General features: G+C 44.6%; 1 protein-coding gene across 2 annotated transcripts in view; it reads right to left on the bottom strand.

Annotated features, from left to right (window-relative positions):
• LOC114251628 (uncharacterized) overlaps positions 1–13,042 on the bottom strand; it is a 14,278-nt gene extending 1,236 nt beyond the window's left edge. The window contains exons 1-12 of one of the 2 annotated variants that reach the window (XM_089736541.1): positions 12,872–13,042; positions 12,611–12,785; positions 10,644–10,769; positions 10,121–10,258; positions 9,611–9,943; positions 9,005–9,135; positions 7,495–7,579; positions 6,861–6,976; positions 5,554–5,698; positions 4,627–4,752; positions 4,025–4,219; positions 3,512–3,634 (exon numbers count right to left, since the gene is read on the bottom strand). In XM_089736541.1, the coding sequence (XP_089592667.1) occupies positions 3,512–3,634; positions 4,025–4,219; positions 4,627–4,752; positions 5,554–5,698; positions 6,861–6,976; positions 7,495–7,579; positions 9,005–9,135; positions 9,611–9,943; positions 10,121–10,258; positions 10,644–10,769; positions 12,611–12,785; positions 12,872–12,957 (1,779 nt within the window). In that variant the 5' untranslated portion in view covers positions 12,958–13,042. The remainder of the gene's footprint in view (positions 1–3,511; positions 3,635–4,024; positions 4,220–4,626; positions 4,753–5,553; positions 5,699–6,860; positions 6,977–7,494; positions 7,580–9,004; positions 9,136–9,610; positions 9,944–10,120; positions 10,259–10,643; positions 10,770–12,610; positions 12,786–12,871) is intronic. The other variant, XM_089736535.1, reaches the window with a different exon arrangement.
• Positions 13,043–13,577: the final 535 nt, after the last annotated feature.

The raw sequence follows: 13,577 nt of genomic DNA, 5'->3' as shown, positions 1-13,577 counted from the left end.
CGTGCGGCTCTTTGAAGCCTGCTCGAGTCGGGACGGTTTCCGAAGCAGTGGAAGACGGGCAGACTTGTTCTGCTGAGGAAGGAGGGACGCCCTGCGGACTCACCTGCGGGGTACCGTCCATCGTGTTGCTGGACGAGGCGGGGGAAAACTGCTCGAGCGGGTGGTGGCCGCCCGCATCGTCCAACATCTGACGGGGTGGGTCCCGATCTGTCAGCGGAGCAGTTCGGATTCAGGGAGGGCCGCTCGACCATCGATGCGGTGATGCGCGTGCGTGCCCTCTCTGATGAGGCTGTCGGCCGGGGCGGGGTTGCACTGGCGGTGTCCCTTGACATCGCCAACGCGTTCAACACCTTGCCCTGGTCGGTAATCGCAGGGGCGCTGGAGTATCACGGCGTCCCTGCGTATCTCCGTCGGCTGATCGGGTCCTACCTCGAGGATAGATCGGTCGTGTGCACCGGGCACGATGGGACGTGCTCCGCTTCCCCGTCGAGCGCGGTGTTCCACAGGGGTCGGTCCTTGGCCCTCTCTTGTGGAACATCGGCTATGACTGGGTTCTGCGGGGCGCCCTTAGCGCTCCTCTCCCGGGTCTGAGTATAGTTTGCTACGCGGACGACACTTTAGTCGTGGCCCGGGGAAGGATTTGCGCGAGTCTGCTCGTCTTTCTTGCGCGGGGGTGGCCTTCGTCATTGGCAGGATCCGAAGGCTGGGTCTGGAGGTGGCGCTCGATAAATCCCAGGCCCTGTTGTTTCACGGGGCCGGAGAGCGCCGCCTCAGGGGGCCCACCTTGTGATCGGAGGCGTTCGCGTCGAGATCGAGGCGACCGGGTTACGGTACCTCGGTCTCGTACTGGACGGTCGTTGGAGCTTCCGCACTCACTTTGAGAGATTAGGTCCCCGATTGATGGCGGCTGCCGGCTCGCTGAGTCGGCTGTTGCCGAACGTCGGGGGCCTGGCGTGGTGGTGCGCCGCCTCTACACGGCGGTGGTGCGGTCGATGGCACTGTACGGGGCTCCGTGTGGTGCCACGCCCTGACCCGCGACAACGTTGCGGCGTTGCGACGTCCGCAGCGCGCGATTGCGGTCAGGGCGGTTCGTGGATACCGCACCGTCTCGTTCGAGGCGGCGTGCGTGCTAGCTGGGACGCCTCCCTGGGACCTGGAAGCGGAGGCGCTCGCTGCGGATTACGCGTGGCGATGCGATCTCCGCTCCAGGGGGGAGCCGCGTCCTGGCGCGGCGGAAGTTCGAGCGCGGAAGCTTCAATCTCGGCGTGCCGTGCTCGAGGCGTGGTCTCGCCGCCTGGCGGACCCCACCTACGGGCGACGGACCGTCGAGGCGATCCGCCCGGTCCTCTCGGACTGGGTGAATCGCGACCGAGGACGTCTCACCTTCCGGGCGACGCAGGTGCTCACGGGACACGGCTGTTTCGGTCGCTACCTGCACCTCGTCGCCCGGAGGGAGCCGACGCCGAAGTGCCACCACTGCAGTGGCTGCAACGAGGACACGGCGGAGCACACGCTCGCGTACTGCCCCGCTTTCGCGGAGCAGCGCCGCGTCCTCGTTGCAAAAATAGGACCGGACTTGTCGCTTCCGACCGTCGTGGCTACGATGCTCGGCAGCGACGAGTCCTGGCAGGCGATGCTCGACTTCTGCGAGTCCACCATCTCGCAGAAGGAGGTGGCGGAACGGGAGAGGGAGAGCTCTTCTTCCCTCTCGGCGCCGTGCCGCCGCCGTCGAGCCGGGGTTCGGAGGAGGGCGTTTGTCCAGCTCCAGCCCCTATGAGGAGGCAGTCTCCTCCCGGTGATGGTCACGGGGCGACCTAAGGGGGTTGAGGCTGCGCCGCACGCTACCGTCACTCTAGCGCGCTGGCACCAGGAGGACGGGACGGCGCGTCGGCGGCTGCGGACTGCGATGCGGTCCGCATTTTCGTCGTCGCTGTCGTCGCCGAACATACTGTTGAAGAGCAACCCGGTCGGCGGTGTATCGCGTTCCGACCCGGCAGGCTGGTTCTGGCCCAGCGGGGTATCCCGGAACACCAGCGGCACCGCCCGGGCGGCCTGGTAGGGCCGCCGTACCGCGGAGACTGACGTCGTTGGTTGTCGACTATCGCCTCGACGACCCGTCGGTCGGGCGTCCTCGGGGTGGCGCCGCGTGTCTGGTTGTAGTGTTGACCGCGGGAACCCCCCTACTCTGAACGGGTTCTGACCCCGGACGGAGATCGGACGTCGAGTGTAAGAGTGCAGGGGAGTCGTTTAGTGGGTGGGCCCTAAAATCCTTGGGCCCGCGATCTGCTCTCAACACCTGCAGATCGTTGAGTCTCACATACCCCGCGCGCCCCCTAGGCGCGGGGACCTCGTAGGAGGTTCGGCCCCAGGCCCGAAAAAAAAAAAAAAAAAAAAAAAAAAAAAAAAAAAAAAAAAAAAAAAAAAGGTGGGCTATGGTGAGTAGAAATACAGTAGGGTACAGTGGAGTAGCAACACGCACCTTGGCGTGGCGGTTGAGGTTGGTGCGCAGCGTGAAGGTCTGTCCGCAGTGCGTGCACACGAACGGACGCGCCCGCGTGTACGTCTGCGTGTGTGCGTGCCGCGCCAGTGCGTATTTGTCGTAGGTGGGCTAGGGTGAGTAGAGTACAGTAAGGTACAGTGGAGTAGCAACACGCACCTTGGCGTGGCGGTTGAGGTTGGTGCGCAGTGTGAAGGTCTGTCCGCAGTGCGTGCACACGAACGGACGCGCCCGCGTGTGCACGTGTGCGTGTCGCGCTAGTGCGTACTTGTCGTAGGTGGGCTAGGGTGAGTAGAGTACAGTAGGGTACAGTGGAGTAGCAACACGCACCTTGGCGTGGCGGTTGAGGTTGGTGCGCAGCGTGAAGGTCTGTCCGCAGTGCGTGCACACGAACGGACGCGCCCGCGTGTGCGTGTGTGCGTGCCGCGCCAGTGCGTACTTGTCGTAGGTGGGCTAGGGTGAGTAGAGTACAGTAGGGTACAGTGGAGTAGCAACACGCACCTTGGCGTGGCGGTTGAGGTTGGTGCGCAGTGTGAAGGTCTGTCCGCAGTGCGTGCACACGAACGGACGCACCCGCGTGTGCGTGTGTGCGTGCCGCGCCAGTGCGTACTTGTCGTAGGTGGGCTAGGGTGAGTAGAGTACAGTAGGGTACAGTGGAGTAGCAACACGCACCTTGGCGTGGCGGTTGAGGTTGGTGCGCAGTGTGAAGGTCTGTCCACAGTGCGTGCACATGAACGGACGCACCCGCGTGTGCGTGTGTGCGTGCCGCGCCAGTGCGTACTTGTCGTAGGTGGGCTAGGGTGAGTAGAGTACAGTAGGGTACAGTGGAGTAGCAACACGCACCTTGGCGTGGCGGTTGAGGTTGGTGCGCAGTGTGAAGGTCTGTCCGCAGTGCGTGCACACGAACGGACGCACCCGCGTGTGCGTGTGTGCGTGCCGCGCCAGTGCGTACTTGTCGTAGGTGGGCTAGGGTGAGTAGAGTACAGTAGGGTACAGTGGAGTAGCAACACGCACCTTGGCGTGGCGGTTGAGGTTGGTGCGCAGCGTGAAGGTCTGTCCGCAGTGCGTGCACACGAACGGACGCGCCCGCGTGTGCGTGTGTGCGTGCCGCGCCAGTGCGTACTTGTCGTAGGTGGGCTAGGGTGAGCAGAGTACAGTAGGGTACAGTGGAGTAGCAACACGCACCTTGGCGTGGCGGTTGAGGTTGGTGCGCAGTGTGAAGGTCTGTCCACAGTGCGTGCACATGAACGGACGCACCCGCGTGTGCGTGTGTGCGTGCCGCGCCAGTGCGTACTTGTCGTAGGTGGGCTAGGGTGAGTAGAGTACAGTAGGGTACAGTGGAGTAGCAACACGCACCTTGGCGTGGCGGTTGAGGTTGGTGCGCAGTGTGAAGGTCTGTCCGCAGTGCGTGCACACGAACGGACGCACCCGCGTGTGCGTGTGTGCGTGCCGCGCCAGTGCGTACTTGTCGTAGGTGGGCTAGGGTGAGTAGAGTACAGTAGGGTACAGTGGAGTAGCAACACGCACCTTGGCGTGGCGGTTGAGGTTGGTGCGCAGCGTGAAGGTCTGTCCGCAGTGCGTGCACACGAACGGACGCGCCCGCGTGTGCGTGTGTGCGTGCCGCGCCAGTGCGTACTTGTCGTAGAACGCGCGCCCGCACTCGTCGCACCGCACCGACGGAGACGCGTGACGTAGCTCGTGGATACGTAACTTCGTTTTATTCTAATCCAATGAAGTTACGATTAATTATTTTATTTTGTTTTAACTGAAGTAGAAACACTATGCTATTCAAGTACATATCTATTTTTATATAAATAAAATTGCTTTTACGGTTTAATCTCACGTTTATTATTTGCGACGATGTAAATATTTTATAGTTTTCGTAGTCTCGGACGACTGGTAAATTACTACATTTGAATACTTATTATGAACTAATTACCGTCTAAATCTTTAAAAAATAATATGTAATTTAAAAACAACTTACACACATAACAAATAGGTACATGTTTCCGCACGAGTAGTATGCAGTCTAACAAAACATATACAAAAGGCATAGATAAAACTAATCGATATCATAATGAGGAATTATTCTACTAAAAAATTAAATTCATCAAAGAGTACAAATATACCTGGAATCCCTTACCGCAGACGTCACAGATGGCGGCGATGACGCGTCTATACGAGTCCTTCTCTTCCGGATGTTCCTTATACGTATGCCACCAGTGTTCCCGACGGCTACTTACCATTTTGTTGCACTGTAATTGTATCTTTACATTATAAGTGGAGAAAAATGTACATAAATATTTTATTACTTTATTGAAGAAATGTTATATTGATACTATATTACATTTCAGTTTAACACTATATGACCTGTCTTGAGATTCGTTCTTCAACGCGCACTGTTTAGTGTACCTCCTCTTGGTTCCGCGTGTGTAAAAGTCGAACCAAATATTTAGTGAGAAAGCGGAGGCTTTTTTGGCGGGAAAGCGAGGAGCGAAGTTATGTGGTTTGTTTTATTTTGTCTATTTAGTGTTTCTTCAGGCTTAAATGTGTAATAATGGTGGTTTATTAACTGTTTAGTATCTGTGAATTTAGCGAATTAGTTGTGGGAATTGAAATAAAGCCGATGGACGTAACTTCTCGGAATACTCCAGGCTCAGTAAATAAAATAAAAATCAATAAAAGTCTCAGTAAATAACCACCATTTTACTGAGATTATATTTCATCCTATCCCATGTCATCTTATCTCATTTCATTTAATTTCATGCCAATTGATTAATGTTTCAAATTAATCAACTTCATTTCATTTCACTCCACATTATCATTTTTCATAAAAAATAATATAAAAGATTAGGCTGTATGGTATGATACCTTTGCCATTCCATTTGTACTACTACTACTGAGAAAGCGGACTTGTAGTATTCTCGAGAAGACCGCGACTAGCGTTCAAATACCGCGGACCAGTACCAATGAAATACAAACTCATTACTCGACAATTGTTCACGAATGACTTCCACGATGAAGGTATGTATGACATTAAAACAAAAATGACTTACGTGTTCACAATTCGTGGGATACGTTTCTTTGAGTCGTCTCTTGCGGTGATCGGTCAGCACGTGCCGGAGCAGTTCGGACGGCAGTTCGTACTCCTTTAGACAGATCTTGCATGTTTTATTCGTATTCGAATCGGAGGGGGCCGAGCTACGGTGAACATGACAAGTTAAAGTTCATAGCTAACATCCCACCTCGCTTCTGTGTGCTTAGTGCGTGTTTTTTAACGTTCTCGATCGCGTAAAAGTCAACTCAGATTTGTTTGCAGTTGGAACAGCGCCCCTAGCGGCAAACGTAGGCAAACGTTCCAACTCCATACAAATTTGAGTTAAACGTTAAAAAACTTGCACTAAGCACACTGATCACGTTAGTTACACATTTCACTAAATCCTATATACAAACACGAAGGTCATGACTAAGTTGGGTTAAGTTAATTTGGCGTCAAACTACTGATCATTGTCAAGACTTTTGGTAGGCAGCGACTTGGCGCATTCGCATTCACCATATAACCTAGACAGGGCACCAACTTGGCACCAACCGATCATCAAAGTTTCAAGCATTTGCAATATTTTCTCGGTAGTACAAAAAGAATCTTGGAAGAGACTTGTACGAATGCACCGTCCAAGTTTCTTACAAAACCGATACGAGGACTGTTCGTTCGACTGAATCGCGGAAATATAAATTTGGATCCGAAATGGGCATTCATCTGACCAAACTGGGGACATATTATTTGCATCAAATAATCCTGAAACGCGGTAGGCCCAAGAAATGCTGGTTGGATGTGATAAAGGCGGACACGGAGGAGAATAACTTCACCCAGAAGGATGCTGAAGGCAGGACAAAGTGGAGAAGTTTAAGTAGGAAAGCGGACTCTGGCATTAGAGCGGGAAAAGGCTAATAAGAAAAATCCTGATTTAATTACATCGTCGAAATATAATCTTTTTTTTTGCCTACCTTATTTTTTTTATTTCTTAGATGGGTGGACGAGCTCACAGCCCACCTGGTGTTAAGTGGTTACTGGAGCTCATAGACATCCAAAACGTAAATGCGCCACCCACCTTGAGATATAAGTTCTAAGGTCTCAAGTATATTTAGCCGCCGGGGGTTATTCTGGCTTTACCAGGTGTGTAAGTGAGCGAGTTCACGGGGTTCAGCCTGAGTGAATTCGCTGACATTAGCCCTAGCAAGAGAAGTGCTTCGCAGAATCTACCGCCATATCGGAATCGCGACCTACTGAGGAGATCTGGCGAGAAATTCAGCGATTTGTCTCTGTGGGCGAAATGGAACAAAAAGACAGAACTTCTGACTTCACCTTGTAACTTTACTACTATGTCGACTTGAAGTGAGTAGGTGAACTCGAAGCGCGCCCTCCGATACAAACTTGACATTGCAATTATCGCATCGATATGTTCCCAAGCGTTTTGGTTCCTGAAATAATGATTATAGATTCATTAATTTTCTGCCTCGTAACATACAACGTCTTGCAAAATTTTGCTTACGTGACTATTGCTTGTACTGCTACTGCGAAGATACAGATAAAATTCAGTCGTTGGTGACTATTTCGTTTCTTTTTTTCCTTCCTGAGCTGAGAGCCTTGAGAGGCTATTTCAGCATAACCTTTAGTAGTAGGTGAGCTCACGGGGCTCAAACCTGACGACGTTGCGAACACGAACCCTAGCAAAAGCCGTGCTTGGCAGAATCTACCACCGGATCGGAAACGCGACCCACTGAGAAGATCCAGCGAGAAACTCTGCGGCTGTATCTGAGGTTAATTTACTCGTCGAGCCCTTCGTCGCAAGAGACGGGTTCGACGAGAACGATGACCGCTGCTTGAGGTACCTGCTTCGAATAATATTTATTTCAATAGTAACAGATTAGATTCACATAGACAAAGCGAAAATGCTAAACTAAATAGGAATCACAAAAAGAAAATAACGAATACGGACCGACAAGTCTCCGTGACCATTTAACGCGCGCTTATTATTAACGGGTTGTTTCGAACGTTTCTTCTTGTCTTCTCCGGTTAAAGCACTGAAATAAAAAATTCAATAATATTTGAATGATTTCACATGATACTATTGCTATATTAGTTTTAAATCGAATAGAAAAAACACACACAGACACAGAAGTCACTTGTTTATGCCATTACGACTGTTTGATTTGAGAGTTGGGCATAATGTTTATAAATGAAAATGTAAGCGTTAAGTTTTAAATTTTATTTATGTAACTATTTTCCTACCTATGCTGGACGTGTAGGTGAGCTCACGGGGCTTAAATCGGGACTGTTGTTAACACTGGCCCTAGCGAGAGCGGTGCTTCGCAGAATCTACCACCGGATCGGAAACGCGACCCACTGAGAAGATCCGGCGAGAAACTCAGTGGCCTGTATCTATGGGTTAATTTACTAGTGGAACCCTTCGTCACAAGCGACGCGACGGGTTCGGCGAGGACGCTGACCGGAAGTAACAACGATAAGAAAGAAACGTATGAAAAGAGTGTTAAATGGAGAATTATTATGATGCGAGTGACAGAAAACTGTAAAATTTATCTATATTTATCACATTTTTTATAGCGGATTTAATTCCTAGGGCATTCCCTACCGGTCCACAAACGGTAATGCAGAGAAAATGAGGCTGTGAGCGCAAATGTGGCTTAAAGAACAACTTTTCATATTTGTCCTTAGATATATATTGCAAATTTAAAACAAAACATATTTTTTTTGCTTAGATGGTTAATGGAGCTCACGGCCCACCCGGTGTTAAGTGGTTACCGGAGCCCATAGACATCCACAACGTAAATTACCCTACCCACCGTGAGATATGTGTTCTAAGGTCTCCATATAGTTACAATGGCTGCCCCGCCCTTGAAACCGAAACGCATTTCTGCTTCACGGCGGGAATAGGCAGGGTATCACCAGTCAATACCTTCTCAATCGCGTAAATGTTTACTCAAATTTGTATGGAGTTAGAACAGCGCCTCTAGCGGTAAACGATGGGAAGCTGTTCCAACTCCATACATAGAAGTTAGAAAAACTCGCACTAAGCAAACAGGACAGGTAGATTGTCCGTGCGCAGTCACAGCTGCTCCCAGTAATTAGCCAGTTTTATAAAAGCAGTTTTCTACTTACACGACCAAAAAATATCTATACTAATATTATAAAGAGGAAAGATTTGTTTGTTTGTTTGTTTCGAATAGGCTCCGAAACTACTGGACCGATTTGAAAAATTCTTTTTCCATTAGAAGCCGACATTGTCCATGATGAACATAGGCTACTTTTTTAAAAAAAAATTTTATTTTATTTTTTTGGTTTCATGTGTGTTTTAATGTTTCCGAAGCGAAGCGAGGGCGGGTCGCTATTGTACAATACTTTCAATTTTACGTAGTTTTAAACAAGTATTTGACAAATTAAAACCTATATAAATTTACTGACTACTAAAAATCATTCGTGACACTCACGCAACACTAAGTGTTTTAGGGCAGCTTTTATACTGGAACTTCTTCTTGTGCGTGTGTCGCCTGTGCAAGTCTACAGAAGCTTCACTCTTGAAACGAAGCTTACATATGGGACATTCGGCTTTATTACGACTCTGTAAATAAATTTTTATTTCAATTGTGATTTGATAAGTGAATTATCCTCCTGTTAATGAAATTATGAAATCCTTGCATCGCAACGGCAAGTTCAATTAACAATGATTTTTCCAATTGAGAACAGTGCTAAGAGAGCACTGTAGAGAGAAATTATTTTTGTTTGCTAGTGTACTTGATGCAAGCACTGTGTAATGTAGTCCACACAAATCGGTAGCACACCACCCTGACCATTTCTACTGTGAATTCAAGTTAGGTTCTGTTGAAAGCTATACATTATTTCAACAAAATTTCTAGTTCCATTTAATGTTTCAAGGGCTGAAAAGTGGCATCTCATAAGCCTAAACACTTCCTTGTTCTGGGAACCCCACTATATCCAACTTCAAACTCAGAAATGCAGTAATGAAGATCAACAAATGAATACAAAAGAACAAAACCTGTATGGGATTAGGTTTTGGATATTTAATATTCACTGACCTTTAGGCTCTTAGTTTTCTTCAATATGCTTAATGATTTATCGTCACTACTATCAGATCCAACAGAAATATTATCTCTATCATTGTATCTCATCCCTCCATCAATAATATCAGATGTATCATAATTCTTTGAATTTTCAACCACAACATGTAAATGATTTTCTAATTTTACATTTATTTCTCCATTTTTGCATTCTAAGTCAAATTTCATTGATCTATTTTGTTGGTTTTTAGAACCGTGTTCTACATAATAGTGTGTTTGATTGTTTGTAGATAATGATGAGCACAAGTTTAATTGTTTTCTATTGATACTTCGTATTAGATCTTTAGTTACCTAAAAATATTTCAATTATTTAACCAGTACAGTGTAGTCTCTATTTATTATGATTGTTATTGGGAAATTTGCAGTTGTTCAAACATACTTTCATTATATACTGCTATAAACAAGGTTTAATATTATTGATATGTAGATCTATTTATTTCCAATTTATCAAAAAGAAGAAGAAGATACCATTCCATTTCGCGCAAATACATCTAGCAATGTTGCCTGAGCTACAACACTCTTCTCAATAAGTTTGCAACACTTGCCAACCTCAGCTGCGCACATGTAACACACAAACTGTGGAAGTCCATCTGTTTGTAATTTTTCCTGAAAAAAATAACTTGATGTTTCACCATCAACAAAAAGGTGCTAAATTCTGAAAATACTTAAATACCCTTATGTAACTGCGATTCAGAAAAAATGTGCGAACAGATAAACAGACAATAATTAACAAGCAGATGATTTTAGGTTTATTGATAAACTAACTAGCCAGATTGATTCTCATAATGAAAACACTTTATAAAATATTATAAGATGCTCAGTTATATTTACATTAAAACTGATAAAATTTGGTCTAATTTGGTGAATGTATTTCCAAATTTAATATTAATAACTGAATGCAACGGCAATCTCAAAAATTTGGACTACCAAAGAAAATATCCCAGGAATATACTTATTTTGAATATTCTATAGGAAAAGAAAAAAAACTTACCCTTAACACTAGCATTTGTTCCATATAATATTTTAATCTTCCTTCTTGAGTACTGTACATTTTAACATCATTTGCCAGACATATTCTACAGACTTTTACCTCAGAAGCATCAAAATTAGAGCTCAACTGAAAACAAATGGTGTGACTGTAGATCAGAAATTTGAATATACCTAAGTCTGTACAAAACACTTAATAGTTTAGTATCTATTATTCTTTACATTTATAGTTATATCAACAACTTACATAAGAAACTATGTAAAATTGTTATTTTAAATACCTTAATTTACTTAATTAACAAACATAATTTCACCAACTGACTTATACAATAGACTTGCGCAAAACATCACTTCTCAATGTAATGTGATATGACATCACTTTTACAGACAGGTGATATTACTCGAAAACATTACACATCATTCTTAACATTACTCGGTGCGTTCAATAGATACTGTGACGAATACATTGTATCTATACACCCGAATCATTACTTAAGTGATGTGTTCATACTTTGTATTGTAATACACTGTTATATTACTTGACAGAGATTGACTTATTTAATAATATAATAATTTTATTTTTTATTGTGGGATGAACGGATTTCATATGGCGCTTAGACTGCAAATTGAGCTCGACGATAATGTTAATATACGAGAGCAGTAGACGCATTGTTTCGGCGCGGTCTCCTCAAAATGCATCCAAAGAGGACTGTACTTTCATTTAGACGCCATTCTTTCTTTCACTTATTAAACACGCATTAAAACAAATAATAAAACTATCTTCAAACAAGTGCTTAAGTAATTCAAACACAAAAATTAATATGAAATATTACTAAACAAATGTTCACGATTGACTTCCACGGTGAAGGAATAACATCGTGTAATAAAAATGAAACCCGCAAAATTATAATTTGCGTAATTACTGGTGGTAGGACCTCTTGTGAGTCCGCGCGGGTGGGTACCACCACCCTGCCTATTTCTGCCGTGAAGCAGTAATGCGTTTCGGTTTGAAGGGTGGGGCAGCCGTCGTTACTATACTTGAGACCTTAGAACGTGTATCTCAAGGTGGGTGGCGCATTTACGTTGTGGATGTCTATGGGCTCCAGTAACCACTTAACATCAGGTGGGCTGTGAGCTCGTCCACCCATCTAAGCAATAAAAAAAAAAAAAAAAAAAAAAAAAAATAAACAATTACGAGCGACTAGCGATTTTACAAAAGTTGCGAATAAAAAATTAAGTAACTACTTGCGGGGAGCTACCGGCTGGCCCATGAAAAATATAAACACAAATACCTATATTAAAATTCAGACGTACCATAGGTATAAAAATGTACCTAGCGGCCAGGGCATACGGTTCAAAATCACTAGGAATAATTCCGTGTCGCTTGCTCATTTATTTTGCGTAGATCGGTCTGTCTCGCTCGCTCGGTTCCGTTCGTATATCAAGCAACATTACACGACAAAGAAAGAAACATGTTGGGTGATAGCTTCGCTAGAAGTAATAGTGTTCTGTGGGTGATAGTGTGATATTTGTTTCCTTCGCGTAATGTGTGATGTTGCATTACATCGTAGAGTAATATTACCGGAGTAATATCACTCGCATTACTTACACATGTCTATTATACAACACCATTTAGAATACAGAAAAACTATGATGAAAATAAAGATTGATTATTATGATAAGTCTAAGTACTATTTTATTAAATCAGTGTTAGTCTGTTATAATAGATAAATCACCCAGTTTTTACCCAACAGTAAGCAGAGCTCACTGATATCACATAGTGAATGCCTTGAAACATGAAATCTAAATCTGAATTGCTTTGCAATAATGGCTATTATGTCCATCAAACTGGAATGTAGGATTCAATCCTTACCACAACCTACCTGAAATTAATTTAGTAACATATAAATGTTACAAAGGGATGAATTCTATTTTTGTAAATTTTTGTAAACACTTGGGCTGAAAGCTTACAGGTAAATTTAGAACAGGTATAGCATCATCCTTAATTCTAGTTCTACAGTTCTCGTAATTGACATAGTCGCGATCAAAGTGTATACTGCAGATACGTGCATAGGCCGGTGGATCCCAATTAGAACGGCCAATCGCTTTCACCCATTTAGCCTTCATTAATGAATTTGTTGGGAATCTGAATGTAAATATAATAAAGTATAAATAATTATTAAGTTATGCTACAGTCGTATCGTAATTAACTTGTAAAAAACATTTTTTTACGCATGGAATGTTATGTTCGAATTCGGGTCTTTTTTCTTCATTTTGCTATTATTAGTACATCCTTTCACACAACAATAGCAAACCATTTTTTAAATGTAATATTTTACTAATCGAGTCAAAATTGTAATAAGTGCCTATTCACATATATGAAATATTAATCTATAGTCGGATTTTTTATTAGACGAAGTAAACTGACGTTTACTGTGTTGTCAGTTTTTGATGAAATAAAAATAGTGTTGTGACAAAGTGAACGATTGAAAAAACTCCTGAATTAATGAAATGCCTCGATTGTCTAGTGAATAGTTAGTGTGCCGAACTGCCGATATCGGGCACGGGGTTCGAATTTTAGCCGTGCTTTGTACATACCAACGAGTTTTCGACGAAACATTATGTTCCTATGGTATCTACCTGTACTGAATACCGAGTGTTTTAAACATTAAGAAAAACATTGCGAGGAAGCTTGTAAGACTGTCCTATTTCCAATGCATCATATAGTTGAAACTATAGATGTATAAAATATAACAATTATAGGTACATAGGTAATGAAAATAAAAAAAACTGATTGTAGTTACATACTACTAGTAACATATTATTATATTGGATCACTTTAATACAATTTTATTGTAAAATATAAATAATATTCTTTTATAGTTTGAAATTAATGAGTAACTCTTCACACTCATTGTTCATTTATGTGATTGAACGA

This window comes from Bombyx mandarina, chromosome 03 (genome assembly GCF_030267445.1).
Source record: "Bombyx mandarina strain Sakado chromosome 03, ASM3026744v2".
NCBI lineage: Eukaryota > Metazoa > Arthropoda > Insecta > Lepidoptera > Bombycidae > Bombyx > Bombyx mandarina.
This window is presented reverse-complemented; position numbering and strand designations above follow the sequence as displayed.